Source organism: Gopherus flavomarginatus, chromosome 13 (assembly GCF_025201925.1).
Source record: "Gopherus flavomarginatus isolate rGopFla2 chromosome 13, rGopFla2.mat.asm, whole genome shotgun sequence".
NCBI lineage: Eukaryota > Metazoa > Chordata > Testudines > Testudinidae > Gopherus > Gopherus flavomarginatus.
The window spans coordinates 29,211,416-29,235,775 of NC_066629.1; the positions used below are offsets into that span (position 1 = coordinate 29,211,416).

The window sequence follows — 24,360 nt, forward strand, 5'->3', positions numbered from 1 at the left end:
TGCAGGAGAAACGAGCACTGGTCATGTACAAACCTGTCTTCTGAAGCAACGGCTTTCCACTCGGGCCACAGGGCTGGGCCTACTGCTGCCCTCGTCCCCTGCTGCTTCTGTCAGTAGGGTGACCAGACAGCACGTGTGAAAAATCGGGACGGGGTGGGGGGTAATAGGAGCCTATTTACAAGAGACTCAAAAATTGGGACATCTGGTCACTCTGTCTGTCAGACAGCACAAGTATAGGTAATCTAAAGTACATTTTCCTACTCAAGGAGAGAAGCAAGCTCTGAGAATGCAAAACTTCATAAACAAAGGTTACCTCAATTATCAGTTCCCAGTAGCATAGTTTTGTTTTGTGTTTGTACAGCAGGAATCATAGAATATCAGGGTTGGAAGGGACCTCAGGAGGTACCTAGTCCAACCCCCTGCTCAAAGCAGGACTAATCCCCAACTAAATCAGATGGACATCTAGATTGACAGCACGCACTCACAAGTCATATAATCACATGAGAGGTGTTTCTATGCCCATCTCGTCATGAAGTAGCACTTTGCCATATCGGAATAATCTCTGGGTACTGCAGCAGCTGTTACCCTCAGACTGGAGGTGGTTTCTGGTGCCCTTATGCTAATAGAGTGGCATGTGTTTCAGGGGGTCTATATGAGAGTTGCATTTTATCCAGTGACCAGTCCTTCCTTGCAGAAATGTGCCATCTCTGCAGCCCTGATGGGGACCAAGCTCTTAAGCACACAGAGTGTCCACATACTGCATCACACATACCGTAAGTGGTGGGTGCTACAGGAGACTAGGGAGGGGCTCTGGAGTTGTTGTACATGGCTGCATCTAAGAAACAGAATTGAGGATGAGTCTGTGACCCTCACACACCAGTCATAGCTTATATGAGGGCAGAATGGATTGTTTCTCTGTGGCACTTAATTTATGTCACAGAGCACCTGCTCAACTCTACCTGGACCTGCAAAGGTTCCTAATCCTTTCCAGCCCAGGTTACCACAACTCAGCCAAGTCTGAATTCTAAAGCCTGCAAGCACAAATCCATCATTAGGAGCACTGTGCAGGAGAACGTTCCCATTGCACGCTGCTGCTCTCTTCTCAAAACCCTGCTCCTCCACAAGATGAATGCTATAGCTACTGGTACCATATTGACTGGGAATGTTTCACTTCAGGACAAAATACAGAGATGAAATTTTTTGATACTTTAAATGACTGCTTCATGGAGCAGCTGGTACAGCAACCCACAAGGGGAGAGGCAACTCTAGATTTAATCTTGAGTGGAGCGCAGGAGCTGGTTCAAGAGGTAACTATAGCAGGACCGCTTCGAAATAGTGACCATAATACAATAACATTCAACATCCCCGTGGTGGGAAGAACACCTCAACAGCCCAACCCTGTGGCATTTAATTTCAAAAGGGGGAACTATACAAAAATGAGGGGGTTAGTTAAACAAAAGTTAAAAGGTACAGTGACTAAAGTGAAATCCCTGCAAGTTGCATGGGCCCTTTTTAAAGACACCATAATAGATGCCCAACTTCAATGTCTACCCCAAATTAAGAAACACAGTAAAAGAACTAAAAAAGAGACACCGTGGCTTAACAACCATGTAAAAGAAGCAGTGAGAGAGAAAAAGACTTCCTTTAAAAAGTGGAAGTCAAATCCTAGTGAGGCAAATAGAAAGGAGCACAAACACTGCCAGCTTAAGTGCAAGAGTGTAATAAGAAAAGCCAAAGAGGAGTTTGAAGAATGGCTAGCCAAAAACTCCAAAGGTAATAACAAAATGTTTTTTAAGTACATCAGAAGCAGGAAGCCTGCTAAACAACCAGTGGGGCCCCTTGACAATCGAAATACAAAAGGTGCGCTTAAAGACGATAAAGTCATTGCGGAGAAACTAAATGGATTCTTTGCTTCAGTCTTCACAGCTGAGGATGTTAGGGAGATTCTCAAATCTGAACTGGCTTTTGTAGGTGACAGATCTGAGGAACTGTCACAGACTGAAGTGTCACTAGAGGAGGTTTTTGAATTAATTGATACTCAACTTTAACAAGTCACCGGGACCAGATGGCATTCACCCAAGAGTTCTGGAAGAACTCAGATATGAAGTTGCGGAACCATTAACTAAGGTTTGTAACCTGTCCTTTACATCGGCTTCGGTACCCAATGACTATAAGTTAGCTAATGTAACACCAATATTTAAAAAGGGCTCTAGAGGTGATTCCGGCAATTACAGACCGGTAAGTCTAACGTCGGTACCAGGCAAATTAGTCGAACCAATAGTTAAGAATAAAATTGTCAGACACATAGAAAAACAAACTGTTGAGAAATAGTCAACACGATTTCTGTAAAGGGAAATAGTGTCTTACTAATCTATTAGAGTTCTTTGAAGGAGTCAACAAACATGTGGACAAGGGGGATCCAGTGGACATAGTGTACTTAGATTTCCAGAAAGCCTTTGACAAGGTGCCTCACCAAAGGCTCTAACGTAAATTAAGCTGTCATGGGACAAAAGGGAAGGTCCTTTCATGGACTGAGAACTGGCTAAAAGAGAGGGAACAAAGGGTAGGAATGAATGGTAAATTCTCTGAATGGAGAGGGGTAACTAGTGGTGTTCCCCAAGGGTCAGTCCTAGGACCAATCCTATTCAATTTATTCATAAATGATCTGGAGAAAGGGGTAAACAGTGAGGTGGCCAAGTTTGCAGATACTAAACTACTCAAGATAGTTAAGACCAAAGCAGATTGTGAAGAACTTCAAAAAGATCTCACAAAACTAAGTGATTGGGCAACAAAATGGCAAATGAAATTTCATGTGGATAAATGTAAAGTAATGCACATAGGAAAAAATAACCCCAACTATACATACAATATGATGGGGGCAAATTTAGCTACAACGAGTCAGAAAAAGATCTTGGCGGCATCATGGATAGTTCTCTGAAGATGTCCACGCAGTGCGTAGAGGTGGTCAAAAAAGCAAACAAGATGTTAGGAATCATTAAAAAGGGGATAGAGAATAAGACAGAATATATTATTGCCCTTATATAAATCCATGGTATGCCCACATCTCGAATACTGTGTACAGATGTGGTCTCCTCACCTCAAAAAAGATATTCTAGCACTAGAAAAGATTCAGAAAAGGGCAACTAAAATGATTAGGGGTTTGGAGAGGGTCCCATATAAGGAAAGATTAAAGAGGCTAGGCCTCTTCAGCTTGGAAGAGAGGAGACTAAGGGGGGATATGATAGAGGTATATAAAATTATGAGTGATGTGGAGAAAGTGGATAAGGAAAAGTTATTTACTTATTCCCATAATACAAGAACTAGGGGTCACCAAATGAAATTAATAGGTAGCAGGTTTAAAACAAACAAAAGGAAGTTGTTCTTCATGCAGCGCACAGTCAACTTGTGGAACTCCTTACCTGAGGAGGTTGTGAAGGCTGGGACTATAACAATGTTTAAAAGGGAACTGGATAAATTCATGGTGGCTAATCCATAAATGGCTATTAGCCAGGAAGGGTAAAAAATGGTGTTCCTAGCCTCTGTTCATCAGAGGATGGAGATAGATGGCAGGAGAGAGAGATCACTTGATCATTACCTGTTAGCTTCACGCCCTCTGGGGCACCTGGCATTGGCCACTGTCAGTAGACAGATACTGGGGTAGATGGACCTTTGGTCTGACCTGGTACGGCCGTTCTTATGTACCACAGTAGCCCCAGTACCCACTTTTAATGGGTAAACGGGACTACTCTTCTCACTGCTTTGTAACACAGGAACAAGTGGAATGTCTCACTTTTCAATTCCAAGGAATGTCCAAGTCAATAAAAGGTACTTACTTCCCTCCCCTGCCCCCAACACGTGATTAGACTGTGGAAGTTACTGCCACGGGAAACCATTGGGGCCAAGAATTTAAAAAGATTTTAAAAAGGGACCAGATATTTATATGGCTATCAAAAATATCCAGAGTTACCATAATTAATGATAAACATTTGGGAAGGGACAGTGAACCTCCTGCTTCTGGAATTAAGCCTGTCTGTTAGTGATCACGATGAGCCCTAATGTGGGTGCAGATTCTCCCACATCACTTACTACAGGGTTCTCATACCCTCTCCTGCAGCAGCTGTTGCTGTCAGGTACAGGAGAGTAGGTTACAAGCATCTGAGGTGTGATCCAGTCTGGCAGTTCCTACATTTCTATGCTCCAGAACAAATGGCACATCACTTGGCACTCCCTGGACCTATGCCTCCCTTGCTCCCTGACATGAATGCTGTGGCTTCCAGGACCCAATCCTCCCGCCCTTTGTCAGTACCTGACTGGAAAGTGATCTCACTGAACATCATCCAGGTGTCAGCAAAGTAATACTGGCACTTGATGGCGCTGGCCATGTGATAAAGCAAGGGCACAGTGACGAACTATACACTGGGGTTGACATCCAGCACCAGCACCAAGGAGATGGTGTTGGACTCCCACTCACTGGCATTGGAGCAGAAATAGTACTGAATTTCCTTGAATATCTTCACCCCTTTGGCAAACGTGTTGCAGTGCACCGGCGTGGCAGCAATAGAGTCCCAGAAGAGCTCGACACCAGCACAGGCTGGCAGCATCTGCTGCCCAGGGCAACTCAATAGGAGTCAGAGACCCTGAGATAGTCACACAGGGAACACTGGGCTCATCGCACCCTTGGTGGCACGCTCACCTAGAACCCTAGCTTGTCAAGGGGCCCCGGGAGGAGGGGTTGGGGGACATTTCCTTAGCATTTCATCATAGGAAACTTGCCACTGTCTGAGGTCATAAATGGAGTGAGTCTTTGGTCTCATTCCAGGCACTAGCTGACAGGTCATAGAAACATAGTGATTACAGATAGAGGTGGCCCATTAGTCACTCTCAGGCAGGGATAGTAAGTGGGGCAGCAGAACAGGCTGAGCAGAGCAGGAGCTGGTGGCTAGGGCTGAGGAGGTATGTTGCAGCTGAGTGGGCAGTGTAGCTTTGCATCACTCGTGTTCACTATTCTTGACAAAGCCCCCTCCTCCCCCCCCGATGCAGGGCAGACTGTGTCCTAGATCCTAACGCCTTACATTAGCATTTTGAGAGGCACATGACAAAGTCTAGTCCCTTTCTAGAACGTGCCTTCTGCAGCCGGGCACATGTTCTGAGAGACAAGGCCACAACAAGCCCTGACTGATGTTACCAAGAAAGGTGCCCCTGGAGCCACAGACCTTCATGGTGGTGAAGTTTCTGATCCGATGAAATTCAAACATGATTTAAATGTAGCCCCCAGTGCGCCACTCCATGTAGTCATAGCCAGGCCACATGTGGTACTCATGGGTCTGTGTGAAGTCATCCAGGCCAGAAACACCATCCATCAGCTGGCCCAGTCCCTCAGTCATGCTGTAGCATAATGGATTCCTGGTCCACAGCTAGAGGTTAGAGCTGTTACCACCAAAAAAACCCAAACAGCTGCAGGATTAACAAACCGGTAAACTGAAGCACAGCGTAAATAACATGCTCAAGCTGACACTGAAATTTTATGGCAAAGCTGGACATTAAACAGGACCAAGCACCAGTTGAGCCCCCACCACAAAAGAGTGTAAAAGCAAAACTTGGTGCAGAAATCAGAGCATCTACAAAAGTTTCAGTGACGCACTTGTTTAACTCTTCACATCACCACCCAGTGCTGTTTTAATCTAGAGGCTGTGAGCCTTTGAATCAAGTTGCATTGGGGGAGGGGGGAGAGAAGATGGTCAAGGTTTGTTTATATACAAAGTAGCACTAGTTTAAATTGAAGATGTGATTTTTAAACTCATTTCAGCTGGTGCAAAACCCTATGTGAACACCCTTAAATGGACAGAACAGGTTTAAATCTAATTCTTATCCTGTTTTATTTTAATTCAAAGACTAATTAAATTTCTAACCAAGTGTTCACAGAGGATTTTGCACTTAACTAAATTAGTTTTTAAAATTAAACTGGAACAAAATTTGAATATATAGAGAAGACCTGTTACAGGTATCCTAGCCTTGAACACCATCATGGTGACAGCCATCACACTCCTATAACCCAAAAGCAGTATAGTTTAAATGGACTATCACTGCACCCATGAAATTCTTATATGCCCCTCATCACAGTATCCAAGAGCCCTAGCTCATATGCTCTCATTTGTAAAGCAGGAGTCACTCAACCTTAAACAGCACTTTCAGCTACACTTGGTCAAATAAAATTCTGTATGTGGTCCTAATTAATTCAACTGAAATTGCAGAAAGAATGTAGGGAGATCAGTCACCGATGCTAGGATTTGACCTGAGGTCAGAATTAAATTTTAACTCTCAAAAAAAGTGTTATGGGAACTTTGGCGGCCACAGATGGTGAAACCCAGTCATGTCTTGGCCAAAAGGTTGGAACTCCGGCATTATGGCACACTGTGTTGGAGCTTAGAAGTTCAGTACCAAATCAAAGGCAGTGCTGAGTTTTCCAACAGACAGCAATTGGCAATATAGATTAAAATGGTATACCCACAGTTCATACTGTTTTCAACTTAAGAGACGTAAAGAGATGATTGTAGAAAAGCAAGTTTTTTATTGAACCCATTTCTTAACAATGGAGCAAGTACATTTTGACGGAATTAGTTTGCCCCTTCCCTCCCATGTGGAAAAAAAAAAAAAAAAGTTAAAACTGACCAAAACTTCAGTACAAACACGTACCTGAAATGCTAATAGAAAGGACAAGAATTAGGACTTTAGGGCTGAATGTCCACCAATGTGGCAAAGAAAAATAAAAAAATTCCACACATACACAATGGTGCAAATCCTTGAACCGACGGGGGTGTGGTGTAACAGTACTTGATATGAACCCAAAATATCATCTGGGTTGGGCTTGGTTCTGTTTTAGGTAGTTCACACCAGTGAAGGTGAAAAAGGAGAGACAGACAATCTTCACTGCCATAAGAGAGGAATCAGGGCTAAGGCCAGCCACTCCACCTTTGAGGAGGGGAACACCTTAAAAAAAGTTTCCAGGAATGTTGAATATTTAAAACTTTGCATGTGATTCAGGCTGGTTTTTCAAGAGTCACAGTAGAATGCACATTCTGGTCAACACTGAGATTTGCAAAACTAAATGCCTTGTTGTTTGTGTTTAATTTTTCAATTCTGCCCATCTAAGAATTTCAATCAATAAACTACACAATTTAACAAAGATAAGACCAAGCATGCAAAACAATTGCTGCCCTAATGTCTATAGTATGTGCAACTCTAGTGGAGGAGGAAGAGGGCGATGAGATAAATCTCTAATTAAAAATGTTTTTTTTCTAAACTGTCTTTTCTCCCATCCAAATAAGCATTCTGATCTTGCAGTCTATACATGCGTCACTCCACAGGAGATTTAACTTTATAAGAACTGCATTATTGAGCATGTGAATCCATCAGTTTTTACTTCACTTGATGTTTGTTTTTAAACTGTTCTTAGAAAGTCAGGGTTAGAAGATGGGCAAACAAGCTGTACCACAGAAGGTCACATTCTTCTCAGGCAAATGTGTATCTGAGGGAAGAACATGACCTTTTGTGGCCCATACTGTCATCTGTTCACCCAAAAGGCACAATTCCATCAGATTAGTCTTCCATACTGTAACTACCCTGCTGTTATCCCCCATCACTGAGTATACACTGCTGCGGGCACAGCATCATGAATCCTGCAGCTCAAGTCAGATCATAACCAACTTGTAAAATGTGCTGCAAATCCCACTACAGCTCTACTCCCTGCTCCCCAAAAGGTGAATTTAACCTATTCTTGGGCCATCATGCTCAATGGCAAAAGCAGAAAGCTCAGCTACTGTCTTTACAAGGGAGGCATTTTTGACAATCACCACACAAATGTAAACAGTTGAGAAACACCAGGGAAATGCAATGCCAAGGGTAAAATAGTATTACATTGTAATGAGCATCCAGAGCATTTATTGGTTTATTCATCCCTGTTATGAAGGACTGACTCCAGGCACAGGGTGAAAGACTGTCAGAAGACATTTGCAGACAACACTAATACACATGGACTTCCAGCAATTCAGAGTAGTATCCACAAAACTTCCCTACCACTACCATTCAGGGCCAACATTAATAAGACCAGAAGCCTGCTACCAAGGATCAGACTGCAGAGGTCATTATATATGCAGCTTGATGGGATGAGATTCCATCCAAAGGAAGATTTGATTTCTTTTGCTGCAAGGACCACAGAAGGCCACAAACATCCATAACCACACCCTAGGTACACTTATTTCAACTGCAGCATGATTGCCCTTCTGCTTTTTGAAAGGAAAACTTCAGTGTTCAAGTGCTATTAACCAACTTAGATAATTAAGTTAAACTTCCCACTACAGCAGTCTCCTGTCTGCAGTGACATTCTCAGGGAGCCAATGCAGTTTGACTCAATGTTACGAGATGGAACTGAATGCAGCATGTTACTGGGAGTCAAGGGAGTACATAATCAGATATGGAAGGGATAGGCTAAAAGGCTGTCTAGTGGTGTCTAAACTCCACAGATTTGTGTTATGGAGAAGCTTTTGGGCTCGCTCTCTGGTGCGCCAAGTTGGAGGAGTTTTGGTTTCCACACAGTAGCTTGCTGTGTAGATGCTGTGAAAGATGGTATTGGTGATGGCAGAGAAACCTCTCCTGGATAGAAGAACAGTATGACACAGTAAGATAGGAAAATTGCAGTCCCTGTCAGAAAAGAGAAGGAGGTCCTAGCTTTTGAGAGGAGCGTGGGTTGATTAGGGAGGAGGAGGAATTTGGTTCCAGTAGAGGAAAATAAGACTTCAGAACACAGCAAAACCAAATTTAATTGTGCAAATGAGATTACTTATAAGAACAGAGTTCATCCTGAGAGTGGCCCTGGGCAGGGAGCGTTGGAAGGTCCAGTTATCTGTACTTTGTGCTGTCTGGATGCATGAGACAAGACTCAGGAGGAAGCCTGTTCATGCTGATTTGCAACACCAGCAATGGGGTGCAAAACCCTTGAGACAATGTGTTTTCTCTGCTTATCTGCTCTTGAGAGATTGCACCATAAGAGAGGAAAAGCTACACTAAAAATCCACAAATCTGAATGGTTAGTGGAAGTTCTGTTTGGGCTTGGAAAAGCAGTAGTACTGAGAAAAGCACCCTGACTGATTCACTGATAGCACTGTGATCATCAAAAACATATAGCTGCTGGGTAGTGTTGGGAGGGACTAGAGCTCTGAACTGTAATGTAAATAAGTCAGAGAAAGTTTAAGGAATTCCCTAAGCCAATTTCCAAAACAGACAAAAGCATTGTAAAGAGAATGTCAGGAAGATTATTTTTTTATTTTGGTTGAATAGGCCAATGGAGACCAATGTAAGATGCACATTCACAAGGGCTTGCATATGAAGTAGGTCAGGATCTTACTGATGTGTTCTAGCAGCATGAATGTTTCCAAAAAGATATGAGACCACCACTGAAGGCAAGAGGTTTCACAACAAAGCCAGTCTGATTTCACAAGACACTGGGGGAGAAGGTTAACAAGAATAAATTTTCCAGTTTTCATCATTCTGTGCCGCCTCATCTAAAACCCTATTCCCATTTGCTCTTCTGGTTGCAGTCAGAGATTCACCATCAAATACTCTTTCATATCATTAGTGTTCCAAACAGCAATTTATGGTCCTTTTATATTTAAACTTTGAACTAAATCCCAACATCTTCCTTTAGGTCCCTGTTCCCTGATGCTAAATTCTGCCTGACACAGAACTAAGGGCAAAGAGATGGCTTTAGCAGCACTAGTCTAATGAAAAATGAACAGAAATCCTCATCCTAAGGCATGGTGTCCCTCCCCACCAAATTCTATTTCACTTCCCCATGCATCAAAATGAGAATATACTTCCTGTTGGCCACAGCATCCTGTTTCCCTAATTCAGTACCTCTTGCAAAGAACTCCGTGACATGTTTCTGGGATACTTTAACACTTTCATCCTCACCAGATGAGGAACGGCCCAGAGTGTTTGTGCCAAATTATTTCCTAAATCTTACAGGCTTTTTTCACTGTTTTAATTTACTAAAACAAAAGCCACTTCTGGTGACTTCAATTGGACTGTACTGGAACTCAGAGTCTTCAGTGAGCACATGGTCATCTTTAAACACGTGAAAAGACAAAGACAAAAAAAACAAACAACTCACTCACTAAAATTAACAGTGAAATTCCCAGGAGAAAAGAAAAAATGTACATCTCTATTGCATTTTGTTGTCAGCCTGTTTGTCATGTTCCATTTAACATGAAACTAAATGGATCTATTATAAAAAACCTGTTAAATAAATAGATGCGATGCTAGAAGAAATTTCAAGGGATGTTATAATTCATCATTCGTCCTGCTCTCTTCTCTAGCTTCTGGCTTCTTCTCACTCTCAGGTTCTATGTAATAAACAGAAACAAAAATAAAGTGAAATTATGATTATGAAGTGACAGGCATGCTGTACAATGTGTTTTTTTGGATGCTACGATAATATAAACATTAAAATACTTCAAAACACTCAGAACAGGGGATTGGTAAGGTTGTGGAGGTATGCTTGGGCAGTAGTATTAGATTGTAGCTACTACAAGTGGCATGATTAGACACCAAGGCCTGATTCTTAAAACACTGATGCACATAAGTGGCTTTACTCATATGTGTAAGTGTTTGCAGAATCAGGCCCTTGATTAGCCCCAAAATTCTATTTGATAGGTGGTGACACTGGTGAGGACAGGAACAAAAATAGCAAGTTGCGGACATATCAAGGTGAGGTAGAGATTCACCCATGCTGTGTGGGTTAAAAAGGAGACCTTAAGGAGGGGGTAAACCAGTATGTCCACATATCTTGCCACATGGATATTATTTAGAGTCACACTGTCAGGTTAAAAGTTGCTTTTGGAAAATACATTTCCTTCCCATGTTACAGACAATCCATTGATTATTCAAGCTGAACAATTTCTAAGAGTTTAATTTACTTGTTACACTCTACACTATTTGCTTAAAGTATACATTTAATTCAGTTTGGATAATGAAAATGTATTTCCTTGTTTATGGTCACTTGCAGGTTTTCACACACTAGCGCAGGACTGCAGTGTTTGACTTCCAAATGCTGCAGGGAACAATTACTTTACAAGTCCCCTAGAACTTTCCACTGGAATGCAAAAACTGTCAAGAGAACATTTCAATGGGTTAGGTTGTAGGAGTTTGGTTTTGATCCTTCCAGGGACACACTACCGCTATAATAGTCCCCTAGTTAGGTACAATAGTGTCCTTCAGCCTCACTGCACAGGAACATAGAATCATAGAATATCAGGGTTGGAAGGGACCTCAGGTGGTATCTAGTCCAACCCCCTGCTCAAAGCAGGACCAATTCCCAACTAAATCATACCAGCCACGGCTTTGTCAAGCCTGACCTTAAAAACCTCTAAGGAAGGAGAATCCACCATCTCCCTAAGTAATAAATTCCAGTGCTTCACCACCTCTTAGTGAAGAAGTTTTCCTAATATCCAGCGTATCCCCCCACCCCCTTGAAACTTGAGACCATTACTCCTTCTTGTGTCATCTGGTACCACTGAGAACAGTCTAGATCCATCCTCTTTGGAACCCCCTTTCAGGTAGTTGAAAGCAGCTATCAAATCTCCCCTCGTTCTTCTCTTCTGCAGACTAAACAATCCCAGTTCCCTCAGCCTCTCTTCATAAGTCATGTGCTCCAGCCCCCTAATCATTTTTGTTGCCCTCCGCTGGACTTGCTCTAATTTTTCCACATCCTTCTTGTAGTGTGGGGCCCAAAACTCAGGACTCCAGATGAGGCCTCGCCAATGTCAAATAGAGGGGACTGATCCTGTCCCTCGATCTGCTGGCATACTCCTACTTCCAGCTTCTCATCCACTGTAACCCCTAGGTCCTTTTCTGCAGAACTGCTTCCTAGCCATTTGGTCCCTAGTTGGTAACTATGCATGGGATTCTTCCATCTTAAGTGCAGGATGTTGCACTTGTCTTTGTTCAACCTCATCAGGTTTCTTTTGGCCCAATCCTCTAATTTGTCTAGATCCCTCTGTATCCCATCCCTACCCTCCAGCGTATCTACCACTCCTCCCAGTTTAGTGTCATCTGCAAACTTGCTGAGAGTGCAGTCCACGCCATCCTCCAGATCATTAATGAAGATATTGAGCAAAACCGGCCCCAGGACTGACCCTTAGGGCACTCTGCTTGAAACTGGCTGCCAACTAGACCTGGAGCCATTGATCACGACCTGTTGAGCCTGGCAATCTAGCCAGCTTTCTGTCCGCCTTACAGTCCATTCATCCACCCCATAATTCTTTAACTTGCTGGCAAGAATACTGTGGGAAACCATATCAAAAGCTTTGTTATAGTCAAGGAATAACACATCCATTGTTTTCCCCTCATCCACAGAGCCAGTTATCTCATCACAGAAGGCAATTAGATTAGTCAGGCATGCCTTGCCCTTGGTGAATCCATGCTGACTGTTCCTGATCACTTTCCTCTCCTCTAAGTGCTTTAGAATTGATTCCTGCTCCATGATTTTTCCAGGGACTGAGGTGAGGCTGACTGGCCTGTAGCTCCCTGGATCCTCCTCCTTCCCTTTTTTAAAGATGGGAACTACAGTGAAATCCCGCTATAACGCGATGTTTAGGGTCCAAAAACTTTGATCGTGCTAAAAGCAGGGTTGCGGTATAGCGGGGTTTGTCAGTGGTCCCCCACGCGGTGCATTGATGTGCGCTGCCTAGTGCCCAGCAGGGGAGAGAAGCCACGGTTCCCCGCCTGCCGGGGACAGAAAACGCCAGAGCTGCGGACGCCTGTTCTCTCTGTCCCTGGCAGGTGGGGAGCCGCGGCTCCTCTTGAAGCCGGAGAGAAGCCACCGCCCCGCGCCTGCCAGGGACAGAGAGCACCGGCGCCCGCAGCCCTGGAGTTCTCTGTCCCCAGCAGGCGGGGAGCTGCGGTTCCTCTTGAAGCCGGAGAGAAGCTGTGGCCCCGTGCCTGCCAGGGACAGAGAGCACTGGTGCCCGCAGCCCCCGAGTTCTCTGTCCCCGGCAGGTGCGGGGCTGCAGCTTCTCCCCCTGCCCTGGTGTTAGGGATCATTGGTATAGTACCGTATGGTATTATACCTTAAAGAGGAGCCAACATGTGGTTGCGTTATATGCGATTTTGCGTTATGGCGGGGCGCGTTATTGCGTGGTTCGACTGTTCATTAGCCTTTTTCCAGTCATCCGGGACCTCCCCTGATCACCGTGAGTTTTCAAAGATAATGGCCAATGGCTCTGCAATCACATCAGCCAACTCCTTTAGCACCCGGCCCCATGGACTTGGGCTCGTCCAGTTTTTCTAAATAGTTCCAAACCACTTCTTTTTCCACAGAGGGCTAGTCACCTCCTCCCCATACTGTGCTGTGTAGTGCAGCAGTCTGGGAGCTGACCTTGTTCATGAAGATAGAGGCAAAAAAAGTATTGAGTACATTCGCTTTTTCCACATCCTCTGTCACTAGATTGCCTCCCTCATTCAGTAAAGGGCCCAACACTTTCCTTGACTTTCTTCTTGTTGCTAACATACCTGAAGAAAACCCTTCTTGTTACTCTTAACATCTCTTGCTAGCTGCAACTCCAAGTGTGATTTGGCCTTCCTGATTTCACTCCTGCATGCTTGAGCAATATTTTTATACTCCTCCCTGGTCATTTGTCCAATCTTCCACTTCTTGTAAGCTTCTTTTTTGCATTTAAGATCAGCAAGGATTTCACGGTTAAGCCAAGCTGGTCTGACATATTTACTATTCTTTCTACACATCAGGATGTTGTTTTTTTTCTCTGCAACCTCAATAAGGATTCTTTAAATACATAATTGCCACATCAAATCAAACCAATGTCCCATTTCCAACAGTGGCTGGAACACGTCAAAAGTTCTAAAGTAGATGTAACCATGTCTTCATAATAGCCCTAAGATGACAGTTCGGGGCTTTAAATCAGTTAGTGACCCCTTCAGATGGGTCTATATTGCAAGTGAACAGGGTTACCACCAGTTCCCCTTCCTCAGTTCTAGCATTAGTGTTAAAGGGGCCACAGCTACCATTCCATCCCAAATGTTTTTCTGTAGCTGGCCCTCTCAGTTGTAAAGTTTGATTCACTGACACTTTCTCAGCAGCCAGAGGCTCCTTCTCACCCCATGGTTCATTTGCAGGAAAACAGAAATGGAGAGAGATTTGCAAACAGTGGGCTACAGACATCCACGGTCACTAAGTTCCATTTCCTTACACAAAATTAATCCCTACCTGTGTCCGGTCCAGACTGATCACCTAGTGTTGCTTCCTCGACTATGGGAGGTTCCCTGACTGGACTGACATCTTCAAGTTTACCTGTATTATGGGGGAGAGATGTGCAACAAGTGGTCATACAAGTATGTCAAGCCCAACACCTCCCCTAGCTCTGGTATAGAAGATCAAATGTACAGATGAAACAGTGGACAAGAAAAAAAAAAGTTTGCCAATGTGGATTGTAAGTGAACCAACTGCAGCCCATCACTAGAAGATTACTAATTTCTCATAATTGATCCTGGGAAAGCCAATGGGATGGTCAGTAAGGGTAGTCAATAGGAGCACTCTGAGAAAACACAGAAGTACCCCAGCAAAGCAGAGGAAGCATCAGGCAGCAAGCCATAAGGGAAGGGTTCAGCAGGGGTCAAGGGCAGCCAGAGGCAACTCTGGAACAGTCAAAATAGTGTGTGGGGGTGCTGTTCTGAGCTTGCCAACAGCCACTGGAAGAAGATAAGGCCCAGGTTGAAGCCTGAGAGTTGTGCAGGAAAGCCATCCCACGGGCTGGAGCCTGACTAAGATATCCTGCTAAAGGAACCAGGGTTAGCATAGAGGAGCTTTGTGCACAGACAGGAGTGGTTTGATCTTTATAAAGGGACTGGGCACTCAAGACCTCATCTACCTTGAGAGATAGGAGAGCTGTAAATCCTAGCATCCCTAATGATGTGACCTAGGAAATCTCTGAAATCAGCAGGTATCCAGAGCAAGGTGTCACCTCTTAGAAGGTTGTGTCTCTTAGTGGGGAGCAGAGACCAAACTGATGCTGAATGTGGTCTCTTCTCCAGTCTCTATTTAAGCCCCAGAGGCAGACACTTTCCTTCCCATGAGCTTTGTAAAATCTGGACACCTGGTCAAACAAATGTCAATGGAAGAAGATACAGAAGTAACACTTGGAGCATGCTATATTGCACCAAGCTTTCTCCAGTAATTCCCTGATTAGGAGGATCAGCAGCTTTTCCACTTTTATCAAAGATTTCTCTCATTACAATGTCCTTTTCCTCAGTGCACACAGCTTTGAGAGAATATTACACCTGGTGGTTCTATAATATCAGATGCTCACAGGAGCACCTGCCTGTCCTGAGTGTGCCTCACCTTCTCCTTTCTCCTCCTTGGGAGGGATAACCTTCTCGCTGTCGGGGGGAGCTGTGGCATTCTTGCCTGAATCAGTTTTTGTGGTATTCTTTTCCTTCTTGGGTCTGGGTTTTGCAAACTTAGCCTTGTTCAGTAGATACTGCACCTCCCTATCCAGGGCTGCTATCTTCAGCTCTATGTCCTTGGACAGCAGGGTGGGCTTCTCAGTGGGAGGAAGTTTATTCTGTTCTGCCAATGTCTCATTTTTCCAAGTCTGAAAGGAAAGCCCAGGGTCAATCTCTCCCCATGAATATGCTGCTATTTCCTGGTTAGATGAGTTACTGCTTTTAAACACACAATTCCAGACGCAGCACCTGGGCATTCTAATTGCCTGTCATCAACAGGGCTTCCACCCCAACATCCTCCAGCCTCTTAGTTCTACAAGGCCAGAGAACAAGAGTGCCATTGGCTGCTCTTAAAACCGTACAAATACTAATTACCGGGAAGGCACTAGCCTCCCATATTGCACATGAACCAACTGTATCTCCAGTCGCTACGTTTTTCCAAAGCAATATGCAATCGAGTTTGGTAGCAGGGAGTATTAAAACAGACAAAGGTTTTCCTAATGTGAGGAGAGGCTCTACATCCTTTGCTCCCTATTCCCAAGTGAAAGTAAACCCATTAGCCGTGGCATGGATCACATCATCCAACAACACATCCTGAATGGGCTCCCCAGCCCCTTCACTTACCACAGTTTCATTGATTGCTTTCTCTAGGGTACTCAGTTCCACCTCTGTGAATATCTGATCAGCCTCTGGAATCATTCGTGCTCCCCTGAAAGACAAAAAATTATTTTTGCTCCAATTGTTGTTCAGGGTTAACATTTGTATCAATGATATTTGAAATTTCTATGAGTCATTGCACAAACTGACTCATGTTTTTGAACCTTACTGCTTTTCACATATACATGAACTTCTGTCCAAGGAAAGTGAACACTAGAAGACCCAGGTATTTTAGGTGATTGAGGGTTTTGTATTCCATTCCCAATCACATTTAGCAGGGACCAAAATTTACCACGGGATTGGCCCTTGAGTGGGTTTGCTAGGATGGTTGTATGGGGGTGGAGAGACAATCCTGACCTTCCTGAGAATGGGTGCACTTTGCAGTATGCATGGGATTTCATACTCTTTGTTCTGAGGAGTACCGTATGGGCTTTGAGTGTTTCTGTTAACACACTCCCTAAAATTCCTATCAGGCTCTACAAGAAGCCACATACCAGCCTTGTTCCCTCTATGGGTTTAGCAGCTAGCAGGCCAGATTCCATTTTAAGTAGTGGATCAAACACATGCAGCACTTTTTTGCACCACCCACAACTTCAGATCTTCTCAGGGTCTTGCTCTTACTTGAGGAAGATGGTGGAGTGATTGAGGAGATTTTCGAGGGCATTCAGGCGGTCTGGCCATTTCCTTCTTTCTTCCACACGGAAGAAAAGGCTCCTGCAGAGTTTCTTCAGCTCAGACAGCTTCTCTTTCAGTTCCTGCAAGTGTAAGACAGACAGACAGACAAACAGAATTTGATCAGACATCTAAAACTGCTCCAAACCTTTAATCCCAGAAGTATGGTGAATCTCAGAAGCTTGAGCTGCAGGAGTTTTGCCTGCTATGCCCATCAGATGCACAAGTCCTGTATGCTAACAGGAGTTGCGGCACTAGACACTGTGTATAGAGAATGCAAAGTTAACTGCTTTATGTGCTCCAAGAGGTTGAAGCAACAGGGATGGGAAGAGCTAGTTCTTGTGCAATTCAGTGCTGGGCAAGTTAACAAAAGGGTTTCCAAGTCCCAGAGCACATCAAAGCTCACCTTTCCTGACTTGGGGACATCAAAGAAACCAAGGAAGCCTAGGTCTATTTGCCACCTACTGGCAATTCAGTGCAAACTGACACTCTACTTCCATGCAGCAGTACCTTGGTCGTGGCTCTATAGCCCTCCTCCTCCATCCAATTGGAAGCTTCACTCAGTTTTCTAGAGATTTCCTCTCTCTGCTCCTCCGTTGAGACAAACTGATATTCCTCCTGGTAAAGCTTGTCCTGAGAAGAGTAAAGGTCGCTTCAGCTTAACTGCTGACTAATGAGAAGGCACACACAGCAAAGGCATCTCTCTCAACCCCCTGACAGAATGCAGCTGCAACCAACTGTAGGATTCCAGGGCTGCTCCATGCTAATGAGTGCAAGTTCAACCCCCAAATTTGTCCTTCTGCTCCTTCAATCAGCTGAGAGTGGGATGGGAAAGCTGACAAGTCCTCACATGTAGAATAAGAGCTTTCCTCCTGCCCTCGCTAATTGGAGTCTCTTTCCAGATAGAACGTGGTGATGCTGAGACAGGCAGAGGAAGGGACAGCATATACGAAGCTTTTATGCAGGCAGAGATTTGATTTAGTATGCTGCCTAAACCCTAATCTGGTCCCACTTGTCTTGACTCCTCCCAAAGCCATGTGAGACAGGGAACACTCAACATGACGACAGATGAACTCCTCAAAGCAACAGCTCCCCACCTTGAAACAGATACAACCCTCTGCATCCAGCTCAGCCCTGACACTATGCAACTTCTCCCACCTGCTTTTCATAAGCTTTTGACCCTTTTCATCGCTCTTACCTGGGTCTCAAAGATGAATGCCTCCAGGCTATTGGCTGACTTTTCCCTCTCCTGCTTCTCTAAGTCTCTGACTGTCAGATCCTGGAGTCTAAAGTGCAAGGAGGCCAGAAATAAGCAAAACTATCAGCACCTGTAAGAAGGGGTGATGTTCTCTTTGCAGACAGGGATCTCTGTAGGCAGCAGTACCTGTCACTCAGACATCATTAACTAACCCATCAGCATCCAGCCCAGACCAGGCCAGGCCCAGGATACACTTATAAGTCTTAGGGTCAAATCCAAAAGGTGGGAAGTCAGGAGAGATCTCTCCCAGTTTCAATGTTCAGATTCACAGTGCTCAGGATGTTTCTCCTCGGAGTACTGACTGGCTAAAACTTTCTCCCTAACCTCTATCATAACCTAGTCCCAGATTTGGACCTTAGCGTCCAAAATATGGGGGTTAGCATGAAAACCTCCAAGCTTAGTTACCAGGTTGGACCTGGTAAAGCTGCCACCATCCAAAAAATTAGAGTGTTTTGGGGCACTCTGGTCCCCCCAAACCTTCCCTGGGGACCCCAAGACCCAAATCCCTTAAGTCTCACAACAAAGGGAAATAAACCTTTTCCCTTCCCCCCTCCAGGTGTTCCTGGAGAGATGCACAGAAGCAAGCTCCGTGAATCTAAACAGAGGGATTCCACCCTCCCCGTTTCCAGCCTTGGAAAACAGAAGTACCGAGAGCTAATCTCTCTTCCCCCCTCACCCAGAGGGAATGCAAAGTCAGGCTAGTAAATCTAACACACACAGATTTCCCCCCGACTTCTTCCTCCCACCAATTCCCTGGTGAGCACAGACTCAATTTCCTGGAGTTCCCCACTAAAGAAAAACTCCAACAGGTCTTAAAAAGAAAGCTTTATGTAAAAAGAAAGAAAAATACATAAAAATGGTCTCTCTGTATCAAGGTGACAAATACAGGGTCAATTGCTTAAAAGAAATATGAATAAACAGCCTTATTCAAAAAGAATACAATTTAAAACACTCCAGCAACTATACCATGTAAATACAAAAGAAAACAATAGAAACCTTACTGCCTTACTATATTTGTACTTACAACTTGGAAATAGAAGATTAGAAAGCAGGAAACAGAAATCCTCTCATAGCCGAGAGAGAGTCAGACAGAAGACCAGAACAAATGACTCAGACACAAACTTCCCTCCACCCAGATTTGAAAAAGTCCTGTTTCCTGATTGGTCCTCTGGTCAGGTGTTTCAGATTATTTCTTTCCAGGTGAAAGAGACGTTAACCCTTAGCTATCTGTTTATGACAACCCCCTTTAAAACAAAGGCCTCCCCTAAAAATCCATCCACACTATTGTTACCTGCACACATTAGGGCAACCCACCTTTCCTCACACATATCCCAAATTTTCATTGGCTACACACTGAAACACATCAATGAAAACTATGGCAAGAGAGATAACAGTTATAGTACTGCTCTGAACACTGTTTATTCTCCTCCCACCCAAGAGCTGCATTAGACTCATTGTGCACTGATAGCATGGCTTGGCTACTGTGATCACCAAGGGGGGTGAGGAGACCATGTAAACACTGTCATCACTAGCATGGTTACAAATACAACAGGGACAGATCTTTAAGTAATGTCTCACGCAGCCGGGGTGCCACTCCACAGGAGCTCACAAGACTAGAGTTGAAGATGGGAAAGATTAAAATTATTGGCTACAGCGATGTTAACTGGCCAGGCTGAGCTTCCCCCACCTCACTGGGCATAGAGAGACTATCTGGGATTCCCACCCGCTCACTGCACATCTAACCTTCCATCCAACACACACAGAGCCAGCGCTGTCTCCACTTCCAGCTCTTGTCATTTTCTAGTCTCAGAACTGACCCTTTTCTTGTGCACATCCCAGTTCCTCCCTTTGCCATTCAGTTTCTGGCCTTGCCACCTTTTTGGGACATTTACCTCTAGTTTGTTTGAAAGGGCTGCTGAAAGAAGAATGGTGACAAGAGAAGGGTCAATACAGGCAGTGGGGGTAAGCAAAGTCTTGCAATGTTTACTACAGTCAGATTCATTCTGGGAATGGGAAAGGGTGGTGTCATCTCTGCACATGATCTGAACTCAATAAGACATGCATGCACCTTAGAATCTGTTGCTCACTGTGATCCCTGTGCCCCAGCCCAGTCTGCTCCCATAGCCTACTCCCTTCACTTTAGCATGCCCCCCTCCAACTTACTTCTTCACTGAGCTCTTCAACTCCTCCTCCAGCAGGTCAAGAACATCACGGACATCCAACTCCACACTGATCTCATCCACGAGTTTCTGCTTCTTTGGGACTTTGGGTTTCTTCTCTTCCATTTTAGTGTCTGTGCTGTCACCACGACTTTTGGACATTTCTTCCTCTTTCCCGGATTCTTCCTTTTCTTTGGGATCCTGTGTCAGAGAAGCAACTCCAGGATAAATAAAAAGATCAATTTGCAGTACCATCACACTTGCAACAAATATTTTGAAGAGAGGCACACAAGAACCTGATAAGGTGGATTTGAGCTCCCAGGGTTAAGTAAATAAGCTAGTGTTCTACATCTGTAAAAACAATTTGCAGGTCTGCAGTGCCTTAATGCTTCACAGGCCGAGAGATCTTGTTTCCGCTATGAAAAAGGTGTATTCTTAACTCTAGTTAGTTAAATAGTGATAAAACCCTAGTGAAGACAAGGAGTCTCCTTTTTCTTTAACTCTACCTGCTTGCTTGTGTGAGAATTACAAACTGTCCTATCTTCTCTAGGATTTTACTTCCTGGTAGTAAGTTGGAATAATAATAATTGAAAAAAAAACAAAAAACCAACATACCTTTTTTCACTGTTAAGGCAAGGCCTTAGTGCTTCCCAGACACGGAAGCCAAGGAACAAAAAATAACCGAATGCCCAAGATTACATGGGGATTTCAGAACAGAACCCAGGAGCCTCAGCTCCCAGTCCTGTACTGCAAACAGCAGGGCTCATTTCTATTCAGAACAGTGCATGACTGCCTCTCATGGACTTCTGCACACAACAGCTTTGCACTTACCAGCTCAGAATGGCACTGTAAGTACAACACAGCAGGATGAGGAACAAATATAAAGCGGCCTTGGAAGGAGAGAGTGGATTGATATGAATCTGAAGGGCAATGGGAAGCAATGCTGAACACATCCTTCTGAGGATGAGGCAATGTCAAGGGAAAGGGTTCTCTGCAGCGAAAACTACAACAACTCAAGTGAACTTTGGCGCAAGGAATCTCTGAACACTCAGCTTCAGATCCTGAGTGAAGGTCACTCCCCATTTCTACACCTAAGGAGCATGGACTGTATTTCAGTGGCCTGTCAGTTAAGGGTTTATTTTCAGAGATAGTGAGCAGGAACAAAGCTGTGGTACTAGCCTGCACACATGGGGTAGAATCTCTCACTCCCTCCTCCATTATTTCCAGTCAGATTCCAGTCCTGAGGTACAACAGCACAGTGTCACCATTTTAGGGAGTCTTCCTTTGCAGAGTCAGCTGCTCACCTGAGATGCTGTTTTTTCTCCTTCCTCCTTTTCCTCCTGTCTCTCTGCTTCTGGAGGGACAGTTTCTGTTTTATCCTGCATTGGAGATGGCTGCTGCTTCTCTTCTCCCTGCTCCTCGCTCACTGTTCCTTCTCCCTCCTTCTGGTCCTGTTTCTCCCCCTGTTCTTCTTTTCCTGCTTCTGCCTGGCTCTCCTCTTCCTCCTAGGCAGCAGGGAAGAAAATGCCACAGTTTTTATATGGAAATACCATGCAGATGTGTCACAAAGAGAGGGCAGGTTCATACTGGAAGCTTGGTGTTCAACATGGCACAGAAGCTACATGAAGACTTTAGGGAAGTCACCATATCACCTTGGAACCACAACTCTTTTCTATACCTGGGAAAGCAAACTGAGACTCCTATTGGCAACAACACAGGAGCAGCCAGGCCCAAGTGGTCTGTGTAGCAGGAGAACCTGCCAGAGCCTACAATGATGAGATGCAGGAGATTGTAGCCTACACAGCACTACCCAGAGAGGATCCAGAAAGGAGACTGGAATGACAAAGAGGCTTCAGCAGGGAACCCGCCCTGGCAGCATATGCCAAAGGGATTGCCACCAGAAGGGCTGTATGTTTATTTTTAACACCGTGTTAGACTTTGAGACAAATACAAATTTCTACATTTTATAGTTTTTAATCCTGATGTCCTGCTTGTCACTCTGATTTGGTTCGTGTTTAACTACTGTCTCCTCTATTTTGCAGACAGGACTGAACCCAGTCTGGGTCCCACCTCCCCATCAAAGCCAGCACCTCACCTGAACAGTCTCTGTCAAGTTCTCTCCCATTTCCAGTGTAGGACCTCCTCCTCCAAACAGGCTAGAGATTGTGTTTCCAAGTTCTGCAGGAAAGAGAAAAAACAAAACAAACAAAACTCAGAATGTCAGTCTTTGAAGCAGTCCAGAGAACAGTGTGGGAGGAGGAAGAGCAGCAACAGCAGGAGGGAGTGACAAGTATCAGTCAGGGGTTTAGTAACTCATCAGTGCAAAATGCATGTTCTTGACTTTAAAATCATGAATTCTGTCTAAGTGCCTCTCCAAGGTCCAACAGTAATCCAGGGGCAGCCTGGGATCCTGACAATATTTGCTGTAACAACTCTTGCACTACCATTGCTAGCTCCTTCCCTTCCTGCACATCCCCCTGTATACAAAGTACTGGGCCCTCATCTCTGCAAAAGCGTAGCCTGGAATCTGCCTCTCCAAACAGTGATTAGAGTTTTCCACTGTTCACTGTCCTAGGAGACCTCCACTCATATGCACTCTCACCCCTCCTTCCTGCACACCAGCGGTAAGTCTCTGCACTTGCCCTGAAAGCAGGACAATGGAAAGCTTCCAGTCAGTGGCATCATGGACCAACCAATGAGGAGGGAGAGTGCTGAAGCACCAGATGCACAAGACTTCCACTGCTTCCCTCAAGACAAAGGAAAGGGATTTGTTTCCTTCTAAATACACCCCTTCACTGAAGGAGGTGAAAATGCAGCTCCCTGGTATTACTCATGCATGTAGTGCATACCTGGTTACTGTGCTGATGGCCACCTTAGGAGCGTGCATGACACTTTCAGGGAGACTTGTCCCCTCAACTAGCAGCACATGCTCAGGGCCGTTAGTCATTTTGGATCTGCTAAGATTAATAGGCAGGTACTTGTGACCCTAAGTGCCAAAAGAATTAACTATTCTTTAACAAATCCCATCAGGCTTGTCAAACTCACTACACCTAGCATACTGCTTTTGTAGTATTTATCTATAAAGAATGTCATGTGAGATCTTAAATGAAAGCCAGAATCTTACTGGTCATTTACATAATGTAATTGTAAAACATATGCACTGAAGCTATGTAAGGAGTTATGTGTATATATGCTGAAAAATATACATTTTAAAGTGTGAAAGTAAGTTTGACAGACAGGTTTTTGCAAGACAAAAAGGAGTATATGCACCTGTCTGCCTCAGTTCAAATGTACATTAAACACTGTGAGCCAACACAATGGACGGTCTGTTGGCATATGAAATTAACATGAGATATGAAGTCAGCACACCAGGGAATAAGCCCCAGGGGTAGTCCTGACTCAGGGGACAAACAATGGATTTTTGGTGTGATATAAGGAAAAGGTTACCATTTTCCTTCAACGAGGAAGCAAAAACAGTGCTTTTTCCATTAATGATAGAGGAATCTCAGTCGGGTTGACTGGAGACATTGAGAAATTGCTTCAGGTGAGGAACTACTTTAGACAAGTTAAGCAGCTTGTTAAAGTTAAGTTTAGGCTCTACCAAGAATGTTATACTTTTTGCTTTACATGTAAACATTTCTTCAATCTCAGCTTTCAACAACTTATGATTGTTTTCATTATAAAATATATCTCTGTGCTATGATGTGACGAAGGACCTGATCCTGAGTTTTAATACTCAAGCTGTGTTTATTCTGTTCCCTCGGAAATAGCAAACTGGATAATTTCTGTGAGCGGCCAATGGTTAATGGCTGGGCACCACAGGGAATGCTCTGAGGACTCGGTGGGTGCCTATAGCTAATCTACACAGAGGATGAGGCAGGCAGTACTTGTGTTGCCAAAGGTTGTTGGTTTCAGGAAGCTGAGTTACAACAGGCATAGGCAAGACCACTTCAAAGGGCAAGTAATTGTGAAGTGCCTCACAACCCTGGGTACCTGTGGGGAGTGTCAGAGTACTTCACTTAATTGGTCACTTGTCCCCAGCCACAGGACCTGTCTCTTTCAGAAAAACGTGGAGCAGTTAACTAGGAGTTATTATGAATTCAA

General features: G+C 44.3%; 1 protein-coding gene across 5 annotated transcripts in view; it reads right to left on the reverse strand.

Moving 5' to 3' along the window:
• Positions 1 to 9,299: 9,299 nt before the first annotated feature.
• Positions 9,300 to 24,360, reverse strand: part of HYOU1 (hypoxia up-regulated 1) — a 32,521-nt gene continuing 17,460 nt past the window's right edge. For 4 of the 5 annotated variants that reach the window (XM_050921987.1, XM_050921986.1, XM_050921985.1 and 1 more), the window contains exons 16-25: positions 22,352 to 22,434; positions 21,561 to 21,761; positions 20,261 to 20,457; positions 18,038 to 18,125; positions 17,350 to 17,472; positions 16,789 to 16,922; positions 16,135 to 16,219; positions 15,407 to 15,659; positions 14,276 to 14,359; positions 9,300 to 10,397 (exon numbers count right to left, since the gene is read on the reverse strand). In XM_050921987.1, the coding sequence (XP_050777944.1) occupies positions 10,336 to 10,397; positions 14,276 to 14,359; positions 15,407 to 15,659; positions 16,135 to 16,219; positions 16,789 to 16,922; positions 17,350 to 17,472; positions 18,038 to 18,125; positions 20,261 to 20,457; positions 21,561 to 21,761; positions 22,352 to 22,434 (1,310 nt within the window). In that variant the 3' untranslated portion in view covers positions 9,300 to 10,335. The remainder of the gene's footprint in view (positions 10,398 to 14,275; positions 14,360 to 15,406; positions 15,660 to 16,134; positions 16,220 to 16,788; positions 16,923 to 17,349; positions 17,473 to 18,037; positions 18,126 to 20,260; positions 20,458 to 21,560; positions 21,762 to 22,351; positions 22,435 to 24,360) is intronic. The other variant, XM_050921990.1, reaches the window with a different exon arrangement.